The following is a 25,483-nucleotide window of genomic DNA, read 5'->3' on the forward strand; positions in this document are numbered from 1 at the left end:
TTTCTGTTAGCTCAATTCTAGGAAACACTGCGGGGCGGGCCCACTCTGTGCCCGAGGACGCCCAGGAAAAACATGGTTCCTGACCGTCACCTTTGGGCCCTTAATTTGGAGACAGGCTGGCGGCCATGTGGCGGGGCGGGGGGGGGGGGGCCGCTCCATGGGGTCTCAGCTTTATGCTGACCTCTGACCCTCATTATCTAACAACCTCACGCCAACTACATGAGGTGGGGACCCACATGGTCCCCATTCACAGATGAGAAAACCGAGCCCCACGGAGCTCAGGTGACTGCTCTCAGGTCCTAGAGTGAGGTGGGGATTCGAGCCCAGGACCGTCTGACCCAGGGCCTGTGTTCCTGGTCCCGATCTTCCGACTCTCGGAGCACCAAGAGGAGACGTCTGCTGAGGGGCAAGGTTCGGCTCTTCCCTGTGTCTCAGGGGGCACTGGTGGGTGAAGCTCTGGGCTTGAGACGTCTGGGGACCACACAGAACATTCCTTCCGGGGTCCCCGCTAATGAGACTCCCTGCCTTTAGCTGAAGTTCACACTATTTGGCCAGAGCTCCAGTTACGTCGTTCTCCCCCATCCTGTTCTCCCTCCCAGATAAACAGGACACTGGGTGTCATCTCCCACCTTCGGGAAATGTCCCCGCCGCGTGTTAATAACATGACGATGCACATGACAGACAGGCGGGGTGCGGGGGGCCTGTGCCATCTGCCCTTTCCCTGGCAGAGGGATGGAGGTGACACCACAGGACCCAGAAGCCTCCGCAGGACTTAGCAACAGCAAACCAGAACCGGGGTCCCTGGCATTGGACTTGGCGGTTCACAAAGCAAGGCCACGCGCTTTATCTGCCGCTGTCAGGGGACCAGCTGTGGGTCCGGGCTGTTCCCTCCCGTCCCCACAGACAGGACTCAGAGAGACAGGTGCGTGCTCCCAGGTCACACCACCCAGGTGTTCTGACCCCACGTCTGAACTCATTTCTAGTAACTCGTGGCTCTCTGCTGCTGGCCTTGACCACATCTTCACCTTCTCAGGCCTAACTCAGCCCGCTGATGCCTCCTGCCCACAGAGTCCCCAGCCTGCTGAGCGGCCTCTCTCCCTCCGGTCAGGGGTCCACTGACACAGCGCCTCCCTCACCCCCTGAGTCTGGGAACGCCATCCGGGGAATATGTGTGACCCTGTAGATGGCCCAGCAAGTTCATTTGGGGAGGGGGTGAGGGGAGGGGTGGTTACCAAATATAGCTCGGTTTGGGGCTAGGGTTGTAGGCGGGAGAAGGGAGGGCTCTGGGGCTCAGGACACTGCTCATTCATTCATCTAGCCAACATTCTCCATGGAGATTCCAGTCCACACGGAGATTCAAACACCAGTCCAGCCTGGCCTGTGTGCCTGGGTTGAGCATCATCCATGCACCTAGAGATCAAACATGCCTGGGTTGTGGGCTCGATCCCCAGTAGGGGGCGAGCAGGAGACAGCCAACTGATGTTTCTCTCTCCCTCTGTCTCTCTCTAACCCCCTCTCCCTTCCTCTCTCTAAAATCAGGGGTCCTCGCCCTAGCTGGTTTGGCTCGGTGGATAGAGCATCAGCCTGCGGACTGAAGGGTCCCAGGTTCGATTCCGGTCAAGGGCACATGCCTGGGTTGCAGGCTTGATCCCCAGTGTGGGGCATGCAGAAGGCAGCTAATCAATGATTCTCTCTCAACATTGATGTTTCTATCTCTCTCTCCCTCTCCCTTCCTCTCTGAAATCAATAAAAATATATTTAAAAAAAATAAAATAAAATAAATAAAATCAGGGGTCCTCAAACTTTTTAAACAGGGGGCCAGTTCACTGTCCCTCAGACTGTTGGAGGGCCGGACTATAGTTTAAAAAAAAAAAAACTATGAACAAATTCCTATGCGCACTGCGGGCCCAGGACGAGTCGGCTGCTAAGCAGGACAGGCAGCGGCACCCGGCGGGCCGGATACATGTCCTCGGCGGGCTGCATGTGGCCCGCGGGCCGTAGTTTGAGGACGCCTGCAGTCTAAAATCAATAAAAACTTATTTTTAAAAAAAACACCAATCGGACACCACACCATCCTGACTCCAAGGAGCCGTGGGGTGACCTGCTGTTTTACTCTCGGGGTGCACGGGCTGCCCCAGAGCCCTGATGCACGTTAACCCCTCACAGGAGGGTTCATGGCTGGGAGCCTGGGTGGTGGGGAGCCTTGTCCTGACCCCCAGGTCGGGGATCCTGGGGGTTTTCCCAGGCGGCTCGGCGGAGGTTGCCCTGCCCACACAGGGGCTCCAGGTGGTTCCCAGGAACTGGGAACCGAGGAGTGAAGAGTCCCTGCCCAGCGGGTGGCCGTGAACAGCCTGGGGTGGGCAGGGCCTCAGCTCACGGGGCTCCAACCCAAACTATGCCGACAGCAGGCCCTGGGGACACCCTGAGGTGTCCATCCGGGACCGTGTCTCACAACCGCGGTGGGGGGAAAGGTTGGGAGTGGGGGACTCGGATAGAGATGGGAAGTCGCAGAGCATTTGTGTGGGGGGGAGCCTGAGAGATGAGCTCATTCCAGAGGATGAAATGTCCTGCCAAGAGTCCGACGTTATGGCAAGCGCCAGACTAGAGGGAGCGGGGCCTCCAGCTTTTCTCTAAGGAAATAGGATGACCTGATGGGACGGATCCTGGGGAGGCTGGGGCAGAACAATTCGAGCTACAGTGCCCAGAACCCCACGCTAACACACGCTGGGAGATTATAAGGATATAAGGATGACGTGTGCCCAAGTCCAGGGGCTGGCCGGGCACCTGGGACGGGCAGAGACGTGTGCCCAGGCCTAAGGGCTTTATAGGTCAAATGACCCCGAAGGTGCCCTTGAGAACTGCAATCCCTCTCCGGAGTCAAGGGCTTAGAGCTCGCCAGAAATTTCAAGGTGGGTGTGATTTATGCAAGCGGCAGGCTTTTGTTGTTGTTGTTGTCGTTCATTTCCTCTGCTTATCAATAGAGAGCTCTAGTCTACAACTTCGCCTCAGTGGACACCTAGGAGGTTCCCCAAATTCCCAGGTCTGGGATCCCAAATCCCAGAGAAAATGAGCCTCCCACCGGGGTCCTAGTGGTGCAGGCAGGAGCAGCAGCATCCCAGCTCCTTCCCTGGGCAGCCTGTGTCCACTGTGGGCCTCCTGAGGGCAAGATCCGGCTTCCTACAACCACAGGCAAACCTCAACGCATGCTCCATGTTGGTGGAAGGGGCCTCAAAGGCAGGACGCTCATTTCCAGAAGGGGCATTTCCAGAAGGGGCGGACAGTCCCAGAGAGCCGCAGGACTTTGTTCTGGGGATCTGCTCAATTGATATGTAATCTAACTGGGAGGGCCAACCCAGACACCTGTGAAAGGAACAGATTGCAGCCAGCTGGTTCTAAAGACAAAATACTTCGTTTTAAACGTTGGGAAAGAGAAGGGCGGAAGTGCCTCCAGGAACCGGGAACTGGGAGTTTTCTTGGGACAGATAAGGCTTGAGTTTCTAAGGGACCTGGGATGAGCGAATGGTTGACGCGAGGAGTGGGGGAGGGTTTACAACTAGCAGCAAAGAGGGGAAGTACCAGCGGGAAGGGCCCACTGAGGGTCACGTCCAAGGCCACGTTGGTAGGAGGGAGCCTGAAGCCTCCTCTACCTCCACCCCCTTCCTTGAAACCCCAGGTGGGGAGCGGCTAACAGCAAGGGAACCTTGAGGTTGTGCTGTGTCCTCTCTCCTGTGCAACAATCCACTGCGGGCCTTGGGTGGTGGTTGTCCATTACAGATGGAAGCTATTTCTCTAAAAAGAATCAAATCCAAGGCCGGCTCTGCCTAGGATGCAGACCCTGGGACTCGGGAGTTCAGCCCCGTTAAGTTTCACTTGGAGGCCCCTAGGCGTGGCTCAGTGGTTGAGCATCGACCTTTGAACCAGGAGGTCCCGGAAGGATTCCCGGTCAAGGGTACAAGCCCGGGTTGCAGGCTCAATCTCCAGTAGGGGGCGTGCAGGAGGCAGCCGATCAATGATTCTCTCTCCTCTCCCTTCCTCTCTGAAATCAATAAAAAATATATTTAAGAAAGTTTCATTGGGAGAACTTGGCCTCCGCAGACAATCAGGCAAAGGGCAAGTCGGAAAGGCAGGAAGATCAAAGACCGGCCACCCGCCGACAGCCCCCTCACACCCCGCCCCAGGCCAGGTCCTCAGGCCCTCCTGTTTCCAGTGTGTCTGGGATGGAATCCGGGATCCAGACGGCGCCTCGGGCACCCATCTCCCGCCGGTCCTGGTCCCAGGGGCGAGCAGCCGGGGTTATGGGTGTCTGGTCGCTGCTCCTCCGAAAGGGAAGAGCCTCGGGAGGTCCTCGCGTTGAGCCCCCTGGGGAGAGTCGCGCCCCAGGTGGTACTGGGTCCGGGAGCGCAGCGAGGCGGGGGCCCCCGAACCCCTCTCCCCCAAAGCCCAGGTCCCCGCCCGGGCCGCCCCACTCGAGCTCGGAAAGGCTCAGGCTCGCAGATTTGAACCGCGGAGGCCGAGCGGCTGGGCTGAGGTTCCCGAAGGCCATTGGCTGCGGCGGCGCCGCGTCGTCAGCGCGGAGGGTGCGGGGCGGAGGCGGGCGGAGCCTGGAAGGGGAGTGTCCCCGCGGCTACGGCCCTGGAAGCCGGAGAGGGAGGGAAACAGACGCGGGCGCTGACATGGGCTGGCTGTCCCCGCGCCTCGCGGAGCCCACCCAGCGGAGAGCCCAGCGGAGCCCGCCCCGCGCTCGCTTCTCCGGGGACTCAGGTAAGCGACTGTGGCGGACACCTGCGCCCTGCGAGGTCCCGGTGCGCTCCGCGTGGGGGGCTCGAACCCTCCTGGGGGACAGAAAGGATCGAGAAAGCCTCGATAGGGGGCGTGGGGCGGGGACCAGGGAACCGAGACCCCCTCCTCCGCGCCGCTGCTTCTCACCGCGCCCGTCCGTGGGTGGCTGGGCCAGGGCCGGGGCCGGGAGCCTGGCTCCTTGTGTCCGAGCCGAACGGGGTTTGGGGGGGGGGGAAGACGGGGTGGCGGAGAGCTGGGTGATTTCCTCTCCCCAGATTGGGGCTCCCCGGACCGGCCGGAGCGCGGCTGGGGTGGGGTGGGGATGAGGGTGTGGTGGGATGGGGGCCCGCGCGTTAAGGGCCACCCCCTGCCCGGGCGCGGGGTGTGTGTCGGCACCAGCGTCGCGGCGCGCAGCCTGCGGTCTCCCCGAGGGGGGCGTGTGTGTGCACCGAGTTCTCCATGAATAAAAAACCGGATTATTCGCCTGCCGTGGCGGAGTCGTGTGCGCGCGCTCTCACTCGTACACACACTGCAGCACACGCCAGCCTGTGTCACCGGCCTGGGGGAAAGGGGGAAGGAGGGAAGGAACTGCCTGGAAGGGAATGGCCGAGAAACACTCTCCCGCCTCCTTCCCCGACGAGCCCTTCCTTCCCCGCCCGATTGCGCCCCGCCAGCCTCCTCCGAAAGGCCGGGAAGCGGAGGCGGGAGAGGCCGGCGGGGTGGGGCCGGGCCGAGCCGGCGGCCCTCGGGAGCCTGGGAGGGCGCTCCGCGAGGGACCGGCACGCCGGCTGCTCCCGGGGCCAAGCGCTCCTGGCGAGGCGGCGGGCCCAGAGCGGGTGGCTAATAATTTAATCTCCGGCTTGGGTCGCTGGAGCTGCGCTGGGGCGTCTCTGGCTCCGCCCCCTCCCTGGAGCGCCCCCCTGCTGGGGGGTACAAAACGGTCCCCTGCCCTGGTGCGCCCCCCACCAGCTGTCCCGCGTGCTGGGCCGCCGCCGCCGGGGACTACCCCGGGCCCAGAGCGCTGGGTGGGAGCCGGGAGCGGGGGGCTGAGGCTGGGCGGGCTTCCTGGGAGAGGACCCATCCGGAGCCTGGGGTGTGCGTGAGACGGGGGCAGGGGGGAGGGGTGCCCTCCGCTAACTCAAACCAGATTCCTTGTGTTTCCTGATGAGAGGCTGCAGCCCGGGCTCTGGAAGTTTTCTTTCTCTCCCTGGGAGAATGGAGGGGAACACAATGCTTTTTCTTTTCTGGTTGTCGCCCCTTGCAATCTGACCGGCTCCCACGGCCTCCGCTGGCGGCCACGGTGCCCATTCTTTGCCCTTGTGTCTGCGCCTTTGAATGGAGAAAGGGTCCCTGAGCTGTGAAGCCCCTGCTCCTCTCTAGAGGGTTTGGGGTGCTAGGGGAGACTGCCCCTCATCCTTCCCCCGGCAGCCATCTGGACCACAGCGAGCCTTCCCCATTCAGCCCGGGTAAACAATGAGCGGCCCGTTGCAGGAGGGCCTCCCGCAAAGCAACTTTGCACAGTCTGGGTTTCTAATAACGCCCCACGCCTCCGCCCCTTTCTGAGGCTGGGGTGGAGGAGGGGACCACCGCCAGGGTGGACTGGATTTTAAGAGAACAAAGAACAGGGCACAAAGGAAAGGGGAGCTGCGCTGTGGATCTTCCCCCCCACCCCCTACAAAGGGGAGTTTGTGGGGCCAGGGCAGGGCCCAGCCAGACCTCTCCCTGGTCTCAGGGTTCCCGAAACAATAAAGGAGGCACTGCAGGCCCCTGGTGCAGCTCTGTCCTCGTGGGGTAGCCAGGACCCCGCTGTGAGTGTGAGGGTGCCGTGAGTGTGGGGGTGCCCTGGGGTTCCAGCTTTCATCCGCTGCCCTGTGAACAGCATGTGACCAGCAGATTAGAGTGGTTTATCTCCTCCCAACTTGGACTTCACTCCTGCCCTCCTCCTTGAGGGCAGCTGCTCCTTCCCACAACAGGAGTTCAGGGGACCTTGGGAGGCACCCAAGCTCCTTCTCCTGGTCTTTCCAGGGTTGGGGTGGGGGGATCCGTATGGAAAAATGAACCTGCTCCCAGGAGGTGGCGGTTTGGGGGGGGGTCCCAGCCCCTCAGATACCTCTGAAAGCACGGGCCCTGGCCACGGACGGCCCTGGCCACCGACGGCCGAGTGCTCCTGTTCTCTTGGCTAGCTGCGGCCTCTCCTTGGAGTGTGCCTTCCGTTTTCGGGAATTTCTGCCCCTTCCCCCTCATTTCTCTCTCACACTCATTTACTGATGCTGCTGTCTAGACCCAGCCAGGGAGGCCCATGCAAAAGTTGACCTTATCTACAAAACCGGGCCGAGGGAGCACAGGCAGAAGTTGACCTGGGAAGAGAGGGTCTGAGACTCTTCTTGACACATCCCGTCGGGAGCTTCCCAGAAGGGCCTGGGGTTGGCTCTGGCTCAGGGAGTCCCACCTCCTCCCTCCACGCTGGAGTGGCCGGTTGATTTCTGTGGCCAGGACAGGCTGTGCCTAGGTGTGGCGGGCAAGGTGTTAGCAGTCTCAGTCCCTCTCTCTCTCTCTCCCCCCCCCCCACACCCCCTTTGATTAGGTTGGGAGTGGAGGCTCCGAGGCCAGAGCTCCCAGGATTGCTGCTGGGCAGTGACTCCAGCCTCCTTGGCAGGACTTCCCACGGGCTCCCAGGAGCTTGTCCCCTGGTGGGGGAGGGAGGAGTCTGTCCCTCGGAGGAACAGGATCTGGGCTGATGCCAGAGATAAGGCTTGGGCGGAGGGACGGGGTTGAGCAACTGTGCCCTGGAAGCGGAGAACGCTGACCCCGCTCAGGGCTCCTGACCTGTGTACCGGAAGGCTCTTCTCCGACCTTGGGACAAGGAACCAGACCCCGGAGCTCCTGGCGGAGGTCCCGAAGGCCAGCTCTAGCCAGGACTCGTGCGCTCGGGAGGGCCCCCAGGCCCGCTCTGCCCGGGGACTCCTGTGTGGAGTTGGACGTGGCCCTTCTCCGCCTGCAGCGCCTTGTGAAGGAAGCTTAGCCATTGGTCTCCCACGTTCCCTCGCTGTGTCCCTGAGCCACATCTTGAAAATAGCTTCTTGGGGAGCCTTGGGCCTCCTTCCAGTGAGGAGATTAGGAGACTCCCCCAGGCCCTTCCAGCCTGCAGCTCGGGGCTCAGGCCAGGGTAGCAGCTCTGGCATCCGGGGCCCTCCTCTGCTGGGAAGAGGGCACTGGTGGTCTCCACCCAACTGTTCCTTAGAATGTTGCCTGGGGCCCCTGGCTGGTTTGGCTCAGTGGATAGAGCATTGACCTGCGGACTGAAAGGTCCTGGGTTTAATTCTGGTCAAGGGCACATGCCCAGGTGGTGGGCTCGATCCCCAGTAGGGGGCGTGCGGGAGGCAGCCCCTCAATGATTCTCTCTCATCATTGATGTTTCTCTCTCTCTCCCTCTCCCTTCCTCTCTGAAATCAATAAAAATATATATATTTTTAAAAAAGGATGTTGCCTGGGTCCTGCAGCATCCAAAGGGGACTGGTGATCCCCCCTTCCCCATGGGGTGCACACTCAAATAACGGGGGTAGAGAGGCTGAGAGCACAGAGAACCCCGAGGGCTGACTGGCAGTACAACTTTCAGACACCTGTAGTGAGAACCTGGTTAGGTCCAAAGGACAAGGCAGTATTTTATTGGGGGGTTGAGCGTGCTGAGGTTTTGTGCATTATTTGTTGCTGGTAGTAGCACCCATGAGCCCCCCAAAATCCTGAGTTACGGTGGAGAACTCTCTTCTCACCTCCACCTCATTGATCCGGGTCAAACTGAAGTCAGACAGAGTTTAAGTCCTGCCTGCGAGAATGGGCCTCTGCATCGCCCTGCTTCCTGGGAGGTGAAAGGTGAAGAGGGGAGGAGGGAAGCCAGAGGGGGCTGCAGTCTGCACCTGGGCTCCAGAAGCTTGGAGCACCCCGTCTCCCCCACAGTTCATCCTGGGGACCCCCAGGGACTTGGAAAGGGATCAGCCCTGGAGACTGGCTTAGTGTCCTCAGGCAACAGTGGAAGTGCGTGTCCCAGGTCAATAACGTGTCCTCTTTGAACTTAGGGAGTGACAATGGCCAGAGTGTGGCTGGAGATGCTGGAATTTTCTCCTACTTTTCAAGGGGCAGGCGCAGGGCAGTGGCCGAGAGCAAGCGTGCGATCCAGCGTCATAGCCCTTATGCACGGGGTGCTGAGGGCTTGGCATACATTGGTTTATTTAATCCTCACAGTAAGGCTCCGACATTCAACATGTCACCAATCCCTTTGAAAGCTGATGAGGAAACGGAGGCACCTTGCCCAATGTGGCTGAGCCAGCTCCAATAACCCGGGGAGTCTGGCTCCGGGGGTCCCTGCCCTTCAGGCCCCTACCCCCACCCCCTGCCCCACTATATGCTCTGGCAGGACCAAGACCTGCCAGATTGGCTGCCCTCTCTGGAGAGAGTGCAGGCCGCCCAGCTCCCCCTGGAGTCCCCAGAGTGTCCTTTTAGTCCCGACTCCTCAGCTGAGCACTCGGGTCTCAGGAGAAGCGAAGTGAAACCGACCGGGCCTGGCAGATCTGATTTCAAGCCCAGCCGCTTCCTCCTGAGGCCCTGGGTGAGGGGGAGCCACTCCCAGAGGAGGGAGACCCAGCTGCGAGGAGACAGGGAGGCAGTGGGCCCCCCCCACCGGGCTCGCCTTCCCCTCTCCTGGCTGGCCCTCCGGTGGCCTGTGTGGGGGCGGGCTCGGTGGTGGTTGGTGGGGGGCGGGGGGGGGTTATGGAGGCGGGGAGAATGCCTCTCCAGGAAGAGCCCTGTAAACAAGCGAAGTTGCAAAAATGTCCTTGAGTCACCGGCTCTTCATTGGCTTGACTTCTGATTTGTCGCTTCCTGTCACTCCCAGGTCTTGGCTCACTCCTTTCCCTTCCCTTCTGAGCCAGCACCCTCCCCCCCCATCCCCCGCCCCCAGAGTGAGGCGGGGGCTTCTCCTTCCCCTCCCGCTGCTTCTGTCCCCAGGCCCACAGCCCGGGCTCTGGGGTGAGGAGGGAGGTGGATGCAGGGACAAGGGTGAAGGAACAGTGGGGAGAGGGGCCCGTTCCCAGCTCTGGAGGAGTTCCCTGCAGGGGGAGGGGTGATCTGTATTTCCCACGACTTACCTGTACTTTCCCTGAAATGGTGAGGAATGGGGTGACCAGACCAGAGAGATTTTAACCTGAAATTCTATGCAAAATTATGCGTCCTGTGGGTGTTCCTGCAGCCGTAACCTGCATCGGACCTCAGGGGCTTGGGCCCAATGCTGGGACCCTCCTGATACCCCAGATACGGAAAAAGGAGAAAAGGCCCAGAGTTCAGAATCAGGCAACCTGGACTCCTCCCTGCTCTGCCCTCAGCAGCCCTGTGACTTGGGCAAATCACTGAACCCTAAGCCTCAGTTTTCTTATGTGTAGGATAGGGGTGATGGTAAGAATTCCATGGGACTGTTTGGAAGAATATACATGAGATAAAGTCTTTCAAATGCCAAGACCGTGTATTACTTGTAGACTTTTTTAAAGGCAGTCTAATCAAAATAAGGCTTGGTGCGGAGTCAAAGCTCAATGACTTAGTTCCCTTTCTCATACTTCCTCCCGGACCCAGCGGGGCGGGGTGGGGGGGGGGCGGGGGCAGGGAGGGCATGACTGCCTGGAGTCCATGGGAGGTGTTTTTCCACAGCTCTCATTTCTTATGTTAACTACCGACGGGAGATGAACTTGAATGTGTAATTTAGCCTCGTGCATCCAAAGTATTGTCATTGCACCATGTAATCAGAAAAATATTAATAAGATATTTTACATTATGTCTTCATACAAAGGCTTCGGCATCCAGTGTGTGTTTTATACCCATAGCGCATCTCAATTTGGATGCTCAGTTTCATAGGCAATCGGAACTTGGACTCCCTAAAATGTACCGTTGAAAAAGTAGATTCACATACCCGAGCTGTTTTCAACATACTTGGGATTTCCATTTACTAAATCAAGCATCGATTTTTACATTTAAAATTAAATACAATTAAGTAATATAAAATATGGAGTTCCGTGGTCTCACTGGCTACACCTCAAGTACCCAACAGCCCCGTGTGGCTCGTGGCTACTGTCCTAAAGAATGAGGGTTAGATTATCACGTCAAATGCCTGAACCTCTAGAGATGTTCCAGTCAGTGGTATTATTCAACATTGTATTCGCAATTGTAGCAAATATAACCATTTAAGGATGAGGAGTGGCGGGGGCAGAGTTACTGTTAGTTGCAGAGGATGCAAAGCCATCTAATCATCAAGTTGATCAGAGCCCTGGCTGTTGTGGCTAGGTTGGAGGGTCGTCCTGTCCGGTACACAGAAAGGTCACAGGTTGGATTCCCGGTCAGGGTGCGTGTGGGAGGCAACCGATCCATGTTTCTCTTTCTCTCTCCCTGAACCTCTCTCCTCAGGGGAGGATTAAAAAGAAAAGTTGAGCGCCAAGGGGAGGGAGGATGCAAAACCCCTTCACAATAAGAGACCATAAAATAACCCAGAATAAACATGACAAATGTGTAAGACTCGGAGGAGGAAAACCCACAACGTTTAATGGAGAATGTCTGAATAGATGGATCTGAGGGCTTGAGGTTGTGCTAAGGCCAGTTCTTCCCAATTTAATTTATTGCTTCCTTTCCATTCCACTGTAATCCCATCAGGATTTCTTTTGGAACTTAATAACCTATTTCTAAAGTCCATCTGGAACAGCAACGCCAAGGAATTTGTAGAAAAACGTTGAAGGTGGGATATTACCCTACCAGATAAAAAGAATTTCACATCTGATACTTAACTCATATAACAATTCTATAAGGAATCGGTAACCTTACTTTATTGTTACATTTACATTTTTTATTTTAAACCACCCACAATTTTACATGCCACAGGCATCGCTAGTTTGGTGTGCTACATTCTAGATTGTTTTCCTGAGTAGTTTTAAATTACCTGATAGTTTTAGAAGTGAATATTTCCATAAAGTTGGGAGTGGGGGGGTGTCTTTGCTTCAAGATATTAAAGCCAGAGACCATAAAACAGATCTGACTATGCAAAAATAAATAAGCACTCTCTGGGAATGAAAACAGCCAAATCACCATCTGTAAGTGGGTGGCTGATAAATGTGCAGACATTTTTGCAAAACATGATGGTCAAAAATTGAAGTAGCTCGCCCTGGCCGGTGGGGCTCAGATGGTTGGAGCATCGTCCTGTACACCAAAAGGTTGCAGGTTCGATCCCCGGTCAGGACACATAGGGAGGCACCATCTCTATGTATCTCTCTCGCGCGTAGATGTTTTTCTCTCTCTCTCTAAAATCAATTTTTAAAGTGCTCATTACCCTCGTTAGTAAACAAAGAAATGCAGATTCCAAGTGAGGGTGGTGGTGATTGTGTTCATCCCATGTCAGTGAGACTGTAACGGGGTAAAACCTTCTGGGGAACAAGTCAACAAGAAGAAACCAGAGTAATTCTACTCACTTGGAAGTATTGCATCCTCCGGAAATCGTTAAGGACTTGAGCAGACTTAGCTGGAAGGACTTTTGTTACAGAGTTCAAACAGAAATGAAACAGCCTGGCATCCATCCGGGGCCCAGTGGATGTACAATTGAGGCTATTAGGATTTAATCTCAAATACGGTAACATGATTTACTAACATGTTCATATTTTCACCCAAATGTAAACAATGGTTGGCTTTATGTATTCCTCCACAGGGGGAAGCACTGCTTGTCCCATAAAAGGGGGAAATGTCTAAATCGGCACTCTGCAATAGAAGGATCGTGCAAGCGCCGTGGATAGCTGACATTCTTAATAGCTACATAAAAAGTAAAACAAAATAGGTGCCTTGAACATTTTATGTAACCCATTTTATTCCAAACTAGAGGCCCGATGCACGAAATTCGTGCAAGGGGCTCAGCCCTCGCAGCCTCAGCTTCGTCCAGAACAGCCGTGGGCAAACTACGGCCCGCAGGCCGGATCCGGCCCGTTCGGCTCTTCTATCCGGCCCGCGGAGCCGAAAGAGCGGAGGGTTCTCTTGCTCTCCCCTCCGCTCCTTTACTTTGAATTTATATTAGTTCACACAAACACTCCATCCATGCTTTTGTTCCAGCCCTCCGGTCCAGTTTAAGAACCCATTGTGGCCCTCGAGTCAAAAAGTTTGCCCACCCCTGGTCCAGAAGGTCGTCCGGACAGTCACTCTGCTGTTCTGCCACCCGGTCTAATTAGCATATTACACTTCTATTCTTATAGATATTATCATCGTAATGTGTAATCGATATAAAAATGTGAATGAGCTGTTTCACCTCCTCCTTTTAGTATAAGTCTTTGAAGTCCAGTGTGTACCCTTCGGCACGGGTCAGTTTGGACTGGCCACCTTCCGAGTGCTCTTTAGCCACGTAAGGCCGGGGCTGCCATATCGGACAGAAGGAGTAAATTATTTAATAACTTCTAGAGAGGCAGCGGAGAGTGGAAGTCGCTGAGAAGTTCTGGCCTGGACTGTTTCTTTCCTCCCTGTGCAGAGCACCCTCAGAGCCCTGCCGGACAAGAACCTAGTGTCCCGATTACCGGGGACAGGTCACAGCCCTCCCCAGTCACACTCCTGTCTCCCGCCTCCCAGCATCCCTGCCGGGGAGTGTGTGTGAGCTGCAGCGGGAAGCAGGTAGTGAAACCGGGGCCTCGTTCACTTTCCTTTTCTTCCAGGAAGAGGGACGGGAGCAGAGAATGTTTATTTATCTCCAGGAAGTGGGATGTGCCAGAGCGTGTGACTCGCCAGTGGCACCCCCGGGCCAATGGGCCAGGTCTGCATTGGCAGGCAGGCGGGGAGGGTGGAGCACGCATGGGGCGCCGGGGTTGGGAGATTTTCGGGAGAGCGTTTGGGTTAGGGTTTTGGTCGTCTTGGCAGGTGGAAGTACCAAGTGACACAGGCTGGCAACTGGAGCGGGACAGGCATGGAAAACACCGGAAGTGCGGCCTTGGGCCAAGCCCGCTCCTAACCATGCGGGGAAGGCCAGGCTGCTGCTTCAGGGCGGGGAGGCTCCTCAGAGCAGGAAGCTGGAATGAGATCCAGGTCAGGAGGGGCCCATCTGAGCCTGGAAAACCCCCTCCCTCGGGGTGCACATTCTCAACTGTGGCCATTGAATAGGCCGGAGCGGGGTGACCTCCTACAGAAAAATGATGTGTTTCAAGGGCCGACAGAAATGGGCTCAAATTACCGTTTAGTAGCTGTGGGAGGGAGGGAGGGAAGTCACCCCATCTGAGCCTCGGTTTCCCTTCCTGTAAAATGGGGGCATGCATTTACGACATCCCAGCACTGCCTGGTATGCAGCTGCCTCTGCGCTTGGCCGGGCGGTCTGCAGCATGGGGGCGCTGGCTGTCCTGTGTGACCCCCGCCCTTTCTCCTTTCCTCTGCTCCCTGCAGCCGCCAGCAGCAGGCCTGTAGAAGTCGCAGAAGCAGAGCCTTCACCTGCCCACGGTCTCTGGGACAGCATCCCTCCTCGGGTCACCCGTGCTTAGAGCTTCAGTGTCACTGGAAATGGGCCAGTCTCCGGGGTGGGGGTGGATCGTTATCTCATCTCCTGCTCAGTTGAGGCAGCTCAGGCATCAGGAAGCAGTTGTTGGGGAGTGAGTTCTTTTGGGGGTGTCCTCAGCCCCCTGGTTTCCCCTGACACGGCGGATGCGGGAAGGAAACACCAGCACTCAAAAGACGTTGCCTTGCATGGGGTAGTCCTACAGACGGGGAGACGAAGCCTTATTCTCCGATGCACGGAGGGACAATAGACACATAAATAACCTGTACGAATAAACGTGTGCATGGGTGCCTGTGGACGTATGTTTATACACACGTGAATTACGTGTTCCGGGTTGTTTATGTGCTGTGGCTGTTTGCCTGGCTAGCGCCCTGGTGTGAGAACACAGGTGTGGCATTAGTCCATGACCTAGGGCAAGTCCCTTCATTTAGTCTCTCGGTCTCTGAGCGTGCGGTCGCTCTGCACCCAGGTGTGTTAAGGAGACGCTGACACCGATAGTGGCACAGGCTTGTTAATAATGCTGATCATTTCCCATCCTGAGCTTTTTTTTTTTTTTTAAATTGTGGCTGTTTGGGCTCAGGTGCAAACAGACACTTTCAAACTCGAGGGTTTTGGACGGAGCTTGTGGAGGAGCTAAAACTTCTGCCAAGTACTAAAGTCAGCCAGAAGCCCAGCGCAGCCCCACGGGGTCCCCCGCGAGCGGGAGATGTGGTTCTGTGGGCCAGGGCGTCACACGGCTCGCCGTTCACGTCTGCCGTCGGCCCTGTCTGCAGGTGGAATAAAACACTCTTCCGCCTGCCCGGGGACTTCTTATCTTCGCAGGATAAGGCTGCTGAGCTTTCCAGAAAGCGCCGGCTCTTCCCCTGGCGACAAGTTTCTGGCACAACCCCCTTTTGTTCCAGTGGACAGACCTGGTAGCGGAATGCCTCCCCCGTTCTGGCCGAGTTAAGTTCTCCCTGGTGGTGGCGTGTCGGTTGTCCCAGAGAGAAGGGTCCATGGCCCACCCGGCGAGACCCACCCCTGGAAAAAGGCGCCGGGGTCCCCTTTGATTCTGTCCTTTTTCTCCTCCTCCATCTGGGCCCTCACAGCTACCGGTGTCTCTACCTTCAAAAAGTGGCCCAGCCAGCGTGGCTCAGTGGTTAAGTGTCAACCTGTGAACCAGGAGGTCACGGTTCGATTCCCAGTGAGGGCACATGCCCGGGTTGCAGGCTCGATCCCTAGTGTGGGGTGTGCAGGAGGCAGCCGATCAGTGATTCTCTCTCGTCAGTGATGTTTCTATCACCCTCCCCCTTTCCCTTCCTCTCTGAAATCAATAAAAATATATAGAGAAGAAGAAAAAGAGGAAGAAGCAGCCTGGATGACCTGCTCGCTTAGAAATTGCTCCTGGTTGTCTTGAGGCCCCGGCCCTCCATCCGGTGTTCAGTCTGTTCCTCAAACATCACAAGCTTGTTCCCACTCCTGAGCCTTTGCCTATGCTGTTCCTTCCACCGAATGTTCTGGACGAGCCTTGGTTCCTTCTCATCCTTCGGTTCTCAGCTCACAGGTGCCCCTTCATCGCCCGCGCACCATCACCTTGTTTCCGTCTGGACAGTGAGGACTGCGAGGTGCCATTCTGTTTGCCTGTTTACAGCCTGGCTCCCTACCCGCCCCCCCCGCCCCCCCCCCCCACACACACACTCTGTTCGGGGAAGGCAGGGATGTGGCCAACCCTGTTTTCACTGCTGTGTCTCCAGGGCCCAGAGGAATATGGGAAAATTTATGGGTATGCAGTAAATAAGAGAGGGAGCGGGAAAGAGCGAGGCAGAGACAGAGAAAGAGTAACAAATGGCCCAGCCAGTGTGGCTCGACCTATGAACCGGGAGGTCACGGTTCTATTCCCCATCAGGGCACATTGGAGGGTTGTGGGCTCCATCCCCAGGTTGTGGGCTCCATCCCCAGAGGCTCCATTGTGCAGGAGGCAGCCGATTGATGTTTCTCTCCCTTCCTCTCCCTTCCTCTCTGAAATCAATACAAACATCTTAAAAAAAAAAAGAAGAGTAATGAATGAAGCCTCTTGTGGTCATTCCAGCCACGAATGACGCCGTGCCCGAGACCGCTTCTGTCCAGCCACGCTGCCTGGGTGCTGGTATCGGGTGGAGGGTTGGAACAGCCCGGGAACCTGTGGAGGGGGCTGGGCAGGCAGTGGGTGTCAGCATGTGTACTGTGTGTTCCAGGGTGAGCTGCGGGTCAGCTGGAGAGTGGGAGGCCTGCTTGGCTGCCCCGGGACTGTCTCCTGTGCGGGCCAGGCTGCCAGCTTGGCCTGCTGTGTGCCTACTGGCTGCAGGGCAAGCTGATAGGAAGACTGGCGGCAGGGGGGGGGGGCGGGGGGAGGGTGAGTCTCTGGTCCCAGGATGGGATTGGAGCAGAGCTGAGCCCATGGTGTGGACTGAGTGGACCTCCCAGGGCCCTGGCCTTCAGTTGCTTCTGCCTTGAAGGAATGTTCTGTGGTCAGTGGGGCCGAGGGTAGAGGAATCTGGTTCCACCAGAGGCTGGGAGAGGCCGAGAGCTGTGGTCACTGCCAGGAGAGTGGGATGTGGCTTCCGGGGTGGGGGTGGGGGTGTCCTGCCCAGGACCGGCTCTGGGGAGTGGCCTCTGAGGCCCATTTCAGCCACTTACCCAGAGCTGAGTCACGGCCCTGAGCCACACCCCCTCCCAGAGCCACGGCGCCCTTGGCAGATCCCCTTGTGGGGGAGGGAGGGCGCCCGGGCCTCCTGAACTGGCCCCAGGCCTGGCCCGGGTCACCTGCTTGTATTTGAGTCCGTGTTCATCTCCTCACCCCCAGATCCTTCCGTGAGAAGCTTAGGATGAAGTTGTCACTCGGGGGCCTAAAACAGCCCCATGAGTTCCCACCAGCCCTCAAGCCCGGCCTGTCCAGCCTGCTCTCCAGCTCTAGGGTGGCAGAGCCCCAGCCCCTCCCCGGGACTGCTAGGGCCTGCAGCCCCTCCCCACTGGCCCCACCTCTCGGGACCTTTTCATGCTGGATGTGGAAGATGGTCGGTTTTGCACACGCCACAGAGCCTCATGCCCCCCGCCCCCAGGGAGGCCAGACCTGTCTCTGCCTTCTTGGGGTGTGGGGCCCTGCAGGGCCCTGGGTGTCCCGCGGCTGGTCTAGGGGTTTCCCTGCTGACCCGTCACTCCACTGCATAGCCCTGCCATGAGGATGTGCCGCGAGGGGACCCCCTGTCCTGTGGCCATGTGGCCGGGATACCCAGTCCCTGTGGGTGGCCACGGGGTCTGCGTCATCGCGCTGAGCCCTGGGCAGCGGGGCCTGCGGTTTTCCTTTTGTTTTCTAACAAGCACTTGAGATTGGAAACCACAGGCTGCAAGTTGCTTTCTGGGTCTGGGGATCCCTGCCTGTTCATCGAAACCCTCACGGGACTCTGGGCTTTCCGTCCCTGTTCCCGCAAGTCTGACTCCATGTCCCCTCCCGCCCCGCTCCCTCTCTTTCTCTTCCTGTTTGTTGTTTACCTTTGTTCACAAGCTTTTTTTTTTTTTTTTCACCCGCGTGGTCTCACTTCCGGGGCAGCAGTTCTTAAACCAGGGGTGATGACCCCTGGCATTTCTGGGGACGTTTTGCTTGTCGCAGCTGGGGAAGCGATGCTATGGGCATCTGATGGGTCGAGGCCTGGGATGTTGCTTAACATCTTCCAACGCACAGGACAGCCCCACCACAAGGCATGATCGGGCTCCAGGGGCCAGAATCTGCTCCAGGGTTAGACTAGAACTTTCTCTAGGGAGCAACCAGGCTCCTCCATTCTCCGGACTCCGCCTTCCCCCGCCGGAAGTGGGGAGGGCTGCTCCTCGGGCATTGGCAGCTGACCTGGGATGCTACCTCCCGGAGGCCTGGAGCAGTGGTGTGGGGAGGACCCCAAAGCCAGTGCTCTTCATGTGTCAAATTTGGGGGGTCAGCCAGCTATGGCCCACAGGCGAAGCCCGGCCTGCCGCTGGTTTTGGGAAATGAAGTTTTATTGGGACGTGACGCAGCCACACCCGTTTGTTCGCATAGAGTCGCCTGCTGCTCTCCTACTGCAAAGACAGTTGCATGGCTAGGCAAAGCCACTTTTAGGCGCAGAGCTGAAATCTCGACTGACTGGCCCTCCATAGAAAACCCCGGCTCACTGTTTAGAGGTCAGGTCCCAGGGCGTGGGCAGCAGGAGGGGGCAGGGCAGGGTAGGAGAAGCTGCTTTTCCTAGGATTGGGTGGGAGGAAGAAGAGAGCAAAGAGGAAGAACTGCCGGCATAGTGGGTCATGTCAAGGCCTTCCGGCATGGTCCTCACCTGGCGCTGAGCCAGCCAGCTCACCTTTGCTGGTCGCAGGGCTGCCCCAGGGCCTGGCTCCCACCGCCCACCTGGAGAACGTTGTTTGCTGAAGTGACAAGCAGTGTGACTGCCTGTGAGGAGGAGGGGCACTGGCTGCAGGGGGGGCCATGAGACTGGCCTCAGCAGCTGGGCTCGGAGGAGAGCAGAGCGTGGGATGGGGTTAGAGGACACAGAGAGGTCAGGCTGGGAGCCTGGAGCCGGGCTGTCGGCGGAAGCGAAGCCAGCACTGTCCTTGGCCTTGAGAAGGCGAAAGGGAGAAACTTGGGGTTGGGGAGGGGAGGGGGGAGGCCTGGGCCTTCCCACAGGTGCTTGAGACCAGCTGTGCTATGCACTGGAAGGTGGGATCCGGCGGTGAACAGTCCTGTCGGAACGCTCTGGAAGCTCCCAGCCCAGCGGGAGATTGCAGTGCAGCCGGCAGCGGTGGGACAGTATAACTGTGCCTGCTGGGGGGCGGGGGGGGCACATGCAGGGAAGGAGGCGGGCAGGACTCTACCTGGCTAAGGACGGTCTCCCAGAAGAAGTGGCGTCTCAGCGGAGCCCTGAAGGATGCTGGGTGAGCCAGGTGACGTATCCCAGCGGGGACTGCGTGTGTCCAGTCCTGGAGCCCAGGAGAGAGAGGCTCGGGGGCCAGGGCAGAGTGCGGGCGTAGGGGCGCGGCGGCATTGAGTGGGCATGCAGCGACGGATGGCTGGACCAGGGGTCTGCCCTGGGGAGTCCAATAGGGTTTTGTTTCAGCTGATGGACTAGAAAGGGACATGAGCAGGGAGACCTGTTGGGCTGATGTCAGGGGGCAGGTGGGATGCGGTGGCCTAGCTTGGGAGTTGCGGGGTGGGAAGGGAGGAAGAATTTTTTTTGCGGGGGGGCACCCACGGGTTGAATTTGGCATGGGGAAGGATGGGCCTGCAATGAGGGTGCTGTTGAGACGGTGCTCTTAGCAGGACTGGTGACCCAGCACCCCCCTCACCCACATACTTTGCTAAGTCCCTGCGCCCATCTCTCCCCATCCTGCTCGGTCCTGTGCTGTTGGGTTTAGCATTTGGGGCGGATCCCTCCTGAGAGAAAGGGGCCAGTTTGGCGCCAACACTGAACTTGAACTTGAACTTGATGCTTGCCAGGCGCTGCCTGGGTGGTGCCTCATGCTTTCAGGTGGCCCTTTGTTGTTCCGCGGATCCCAGGGACCTGGGTCATCTGGGGTCCCTGCCTCCTTGCACCCCTAGTGATTACAGAATTTGGGAGAGAGTCTCCCAGTCTTGATCTCCCCCAGGGGCAGAGGGTGGCTCCTTGACAAAGAGCTTGGGCCCCAGGATGGAGACATCGCAGGCAGGATCCTCCTTTGAGGGACACCCAACAAGGACTGCAAGGCTGGGGAGCTGGTTCTGTGAATCCTGCAGCCGCACCCCAATTCTGATTCAGAAAGGGAGCCGGGCCGCCCACGGAGGTTGAGGTGCCAGGCAGCAGCGCCCTGGGGCCTGTCCTGTCCTCTCCCTCCTCTGAGGACGGTGACTCAGGTTGAGGTGTCCACTGACTTCACAGGGATTGAGGTCAGACCGCAGGAAGGACTGCCCGCGTGTCTCCAGACGAGCTGCTCAGAGGAGCCTAGTCCTGGGCTCCGTCTGACTGTTTCCTGCACTGCCTGTGGCATCGGGGCTGCACCTCCACCTCCTCACTAGTAAACACGGTCCTATTTGCTCTGGCAGCATCCAGGCTGGGCGGAGGTGTGGAGGGTGGGAGCCGGTATTGTCCTTTGGAAGAAAGCGCTCTCTCTCTCTCTCTCTCTCTCTCTCTCTCTCTCTCTCTCTCTCTCAGGTTTCAGGGAATGTGTGTCTGCGGCTCCTTGAACTCCAAACAGCTTTGCAAAAAGCAGTTCCCGCCCCTGAGAACCTGTGGATGAAGAAAGGGGGCGGGGTTAGAGCTTTGATTGCTGGCTCCTGTCCTGCTGTTTTGTTGGGGTGGGAGCCTGTTGGGGTGGGAGCCGGGGTTTGAATAACAGCCCTCGTGCTGGCAGATGGGCTTTTGTGCAGGAGGCCAGCCCGGGTTAACCCTCTCCTGCTGTTGTCTTCCTGCAGCTCTATGAGCCCTTCCTCCTCGCCCCCTCCACCCGCCGGACCTCACATCTGACGCCAGCCTCACCTGCAGCCTCGGAGGCCCTGCCTCCACCCCCTTGGGCACGATGCCCATCCTCAAGCAGCTGGTGTCCAGCTCCATGCACTCCAAGCGCCGTTCCCGCGTGGACCTCACGGCCGAGATGATCAGCGCGCCGCTGGGCGACTTCCGCCACACCATGCACGTGGGCCGGGCGGGGGACGCCTTTGGGGACACCTCCTTCCTCAACAGCAAGGCTGGGGAGCTGGAGGGCGAGTCTCTGGACGAGCAGGCGTCCACCTCGTCCTCCAAACGCAGCCTCCTGTCCCGGAAGTTCCGGGGCAGCAAGCGGTCGCAGTCGGTGACCCGGGGGGACCGGGAGCAGAGGGACATGCTGGGCTCGCTGCGGGACTCGGCCCTGTTTGTCAAGAATGCTATGTCCCTGCCCCAGCTGAACGAGAAGGAGGCCGCGGAGAGGGGCGCCGGCAAGCTGCCCAAGAGCCTGTCGTCCAGCCCCGTGAAGAAGGCCAACGGCGGGGAGGGTGACCCGGAGGCGGCCCGTGTGGAGGAGGTGCCGCTCCGGCGGAACGGGGCCACCTCCCCCCACTCCCTCGACCCCCTCCTGGACGAGCGGGCCTTCGGGGACCTGACGGATCTGCCCGTCATGCCCAAGGCCAGCTTCGGGCTGAAGCACGCCGAGTCCATCATGTCCTTCCACATTGACCTGGGGCCCTCCATGCTGGGCGACGTCCTGAGCATCATGAACAAGGAGGAGTGGGATCCAGAGGAAGAGGATGGAGGTTACCATGGCGACGAGGAACCGGGCAGTCTCCCCAAGGTTCCCCTTTCTGGGTCGGGGGCCCCTCTCCCATCCAGGCAGGAAGGCAAGGCCAGCCAGGACTCGCCCCCACAGCCCCAGGCCCTGCAGGACGAGGGCTGGGCGGCGGCCGCCCCCAGTCCCGGCTCCGCCCGCAGCATGGGCAGCCACACCACGCGGGACAGCAGCTCCCTGTCCAGCTGCACCTCGAGCGTCCTGGAAGAGCGCAGCCCCGCCTTCCAGGGGCCGGAGAAGGCCCGGGCCCCTCTCCCCAGGCAGCCCGACAAGGAGTTCTCCTTCATGGATGAGGAGGAGGAGGATGAGATCCGAGTGTGAGGCCGGCCGAGGTGGCTCCACGCTCTTGGCCCCGTCTCCCTGCCTCCAGCCCACCCCCTTCCCGTTCAGGGGCAGCCGAGAGCCTGGCTTCTGCCACGAACCCTGGGCCTCACGGATGAGGGGCGCTGGCCGAGCCTGGGGCCCGTGGAGGACTTGGGGAGCTGGCCCTGGTGCCTGACGTTGTCCCACAGCCCGGCCTCCCTGAGCTCCGTGGGACGGGGCTGTGTTCTTACAGCAGGAATCGTTTCCTTTTCTCCACCTTGGCCTCAAATGGCTGCCAGATGTCCACCTGGGTTCCCGCCTGCAGTGGTGCAGGTCGGCTCAGGGGCGACCTTTGGCCAGGGCTCTCCTGCCCCCGCCTCCGTCCCCTGCCCCCCTGGAGCTCCTGCTGTGGCCCAGCAGTGACTCCCCCCGCCCCCCGCCCCCGGTAAATATGTGTCACCAGAAGCTTGGGGTGGGCACGCGTCCCGGCCCCTCCCTCCCCCGCCTGCCCCAGCACAGGAAGCCTGGAGCCCCTTGGAGGAAAGCCGGACTGACAGCCCTGAACCCTAACTCGGCCCCTTCCTGGGGAGGAGAACAGGGCGGGGAGCGGAAGCCCTGGGCTTCTTGAATTTGGGGGACGGGGCCTTGCCAGAGGACACTAGGAACGGACTCTCGTGGTCGCGCGGCCCCCTGGGGTTTTTGTCGCTCTTTCTTGGTATGGGGCAGCCTCTGAGGGCAGCATAGGGAGCAGCGATAGATCTGCCATCAGAGGGAACACCCTCTCAGACACTTTTTACTCAGTGCTTCCGAACTTTACTTAGAATGGTCTGGGGTGCATGTCTGCGTGCAAGTCCCCCCTCCCCCATAGCTATTAACAGCGGAAGGTGTCCAGTGTATTAGAATATTTCTGAAAAGTGACTTTTTTTAAAGGAATATATCATCCCTGGGGGGGGGGGGGGGATAAAGCTTTTTTTTTTTTGGACTGAGTTATTCCCTCTTCTCCACCCTCTCCCCACGACTTCTTCCTTTCCCAGGCCTCTCGCCAGCTGCTGAGGCAAGGGCCCTGAGGATAGAGGTACCAGGGCGGCCAGATTTAGCAACAAAACAAAAGGATCGGTTTTCAGTGTAAGTGTGCCCCCTCGCCATACGGAACACACTTACATTGAAAAGTTATTCGTTGTTCCTCTGAAATGCAGATGTCAGCCAACGTCCTCTAAGCCTGCTCAAGGGGATTGTGGAGGAGCCTGGGTGTGAGTCCCAGGGTTAACTGATGATGGCTTTTCTGTCCTGGGAACAGGCTGACCCACTGCCTCTGTCCCCTGGCAGCTGGTGGGGGGGGGGGGGCGGGAAGGGGGGCTGGCTACCGCAGGATCCGGCCAGCGGGGAAGGGGGGCCGCTCCAGCCTCCCATTTTCTGCCAGATCCTGACTCAGACACTAACTTGTTCCTGATCCCAGAGCCCCGTGGGTGCTCGGCTTCCAGTAGCGCAGCCCCCGCTGGCTGCCCCTGAACCCCATCCTGACGGTGGTCCGTCCCAGATTCTGAACTGTATATTTTTTTCATGAAATTGTTAAAACAGCGAGGCAACAATAAAAAAGCCCTATAGTCTGTCTGGTGTTCACCTCTGTTTCTGGGAGGGTTTACTTCAGGTTGTGGGTGGGTAGGGGTGAGGGTGGGGTCCTCGGGGGCCGGAGGTGGCTTCTCTCGCAGTGCCTTCCGGGCCTGGGCAGGCCTCAGGGGCTCTGGGACTCTGGGGGGCCCTTGGGCGCTTAGCTGCTTTGTGCCTCAGCGTCCCTGCCTGTTACGGGGGGATCCTGCTGCTCCCACGGGGCTAGGCTGCAGACGTGGTCCCTGGCCTGGTGTTGGCAAAGTTGCGATTAACCTGAGGGAGGCTGTGTTCTGGCAAGCCCCAGGTGCCCACACACGGGATGTGTCACCACCAGGACACAGCAGGTGCCTTTTACCCTTTGACCGGGAAAATCAGCCTAGAGGTGGCGTGTTCTCCTTCAGCCTCGTGTCCCCATTCCATGCGCCGAGAGCCACGTGGCCACGTTCTCCAATCACCCAGTAATGGAGGCAGGACGTGGCTGGTTCAAAACACTTCTGCGCCCGGCAGGTGTGATTCAGGGGTTGAACATTGACCTATGAACCAGGAGCTCATGGTTCAATTCCCGGTCAGGCCCATGCCCGGGTTGCGGGCTCCATCCCCAGTAGGGGGTGGGTGTGCAGGAGGCAGCCGATCAATGATTATCATCATTGATGTTTCTATCTCTGCCCTCTCCCTTCTTCCCTGAAATCCATAAAAATATTTTAAACACATTCGCCTCATCACTCACAGGCGCCGGGAAGCTCCATTGCTTGGGAAAGTGAGGTCAGGGGTGTGTCTGCCCTGGGTGGGGACCCGGCGACTCCCCCACCCACCTGCCTCACCACCTTCCCTTCCTGGCACTGGCACCTGCCTTCCCCTCCGCGTGGCATCTCTGAGAGGAGGAATCCGCCTGGGCAGGGCTGGCTCTGCCAGCTGATGCCCCACGCACGCCCCTCCATGTGGGGGCCCGTGTGGCTGAGTCCCTGGAAACCCTGTCCCTCTCCCTGGCGTCGACAGAGAAATCTGGGCGGCACTCATCCTCGTCCTGGGAAGCAGTGAGAAGCACAATTAAAATGTTCCTCTGTCCCCGGACTGGCTCCTTAGAGCTAATGAGGGACGAGGCTGAGACACAGGAGTCGGGAGCGGACGGTGTGGTGGCCCTGAGGGTGGGGGCACTGGGGCACACCCCAGCCCAGCACATCCCCTGGGCGCTGCAGCCTAGCTCTAGGCCCTTGCAGAGAGGAATGCAGGGCTGAGGGGGCCCGGGCAGGTGAGGGGAGAACACCTAAGCAGGGGCTGTGCTCCCCAGACTGTGCAAACCCCCATTCCACCGGCAGCCACTGGCACAGGGTTCCCCAGGGTCTGGGAGAAGCCAGTCGCCCCAAGCCCCAGGCCTGCTTACTGACTTGATGAAGGAATGCCAGCCACTCGGGAAGCCCCAGGGGCCTGGGGAGAGACCTCGCTAGACCCACACCGTCAGCAGCACGAATCCAGGTGGGGGCTCAGCAGGCCCTCCAGACAAGTGAGGGATAACCAGGCAGCAGGAGCCAGGCCACACCACCTCTCATCCCCGTTTGCTGTGTGGCCTTGGGCCAGTTACTGTCCCTCTCTGGGCAGCTTCTGCTTCTCTGCCTTTAGAATGCGGCACTAGCTCAGTTGTTTTCAACTTTTTACCGAAGTTTTATTTGCAACGAGGTTGTAGGTTGAACCCCTGTACATAACAGGCTGAGCCAGAGCTTCCCTGCGTGGGGGTAGGTTGTGGGGGGAGGGGGTGTCCTTTCTCTCGGTCGGTCTGTGAGGTTCACTTGAGAAACCTGGGGCCTCACACAGCGTGTCTCACCTTAAAGGTGTTCTGTGGGCCCCCTCTGCCTCCTACAACTCAGAGCAGGAGCCTCCAGGAACTATTTCTAGGTAATGATGTAGCCATTTAAATTCAGATCGCAGCAAACGTTTCCAAAAATGTGATGGGACCCCAAAGCCTCCTGCCCCCGGCGGAGCTGC

At 58.7% G+C, this 25,483-nt stretch overlaps 1 protein-coding gene across 2 annotated transcripts; it reads left to right on the forward strand.

The window, feature by feature from the left end:
* Window positions 1-4,627: 4,627 nt before the first annotated feature.
* On the forward strand, window positions 4,628-23,502 carry CDC42EP4 (CDC42 effector protein 4). Of its 2 annotated transcripts, none has more exons than XM_080678272.1 (2): window positions 4,628-4,761; window positions 20,745-23,502. In XM_080678272.1, the coding sequence occupies exon 2, from the start codon at window positions 20,849-20,851 to the stop codon at window positions 21,911-21,913; it is 1,065 nt and encodes a 354-aa protein (XP_080534398.1). In that variant the 5' UTR covers window positions 4,628-4,761; window positions 20,745-20,848; the 3' UTR covers window positions 21,914-23,502. The 2 variants fall into 2 exon arrangements, with proteins under 2 accessions (XP_080534398.1, XP_080534399.1); XM_080678273.1 differs by lacking the exon at window positions 4,628-4,761 and adding an exon at window positions 15,814-15,924.
* Window positions 23,503-25,483: the final 1,981 nt, after the last annotated feature.

Source organism: Plecotus auritus (genome assembly GCF_963455305.1).
Source record: "Plecotus auritus genome assembly, chromosome: 7".
NCBI lineage: Eukaryota > Metazoa > Chordata > Mammalia > Chiroptera > Vespertilionidae > Plecotus > Plecotus auritus.

Coding starts and splice junctions, on each gene's coding strand:
- CDC42EP4 (XM_080678272.1), top strand. CDS start 20,849: ATGCCCATCCTCAAGCAGCTGGTGTCCAGCTCCATGCACTCCAAGCGC.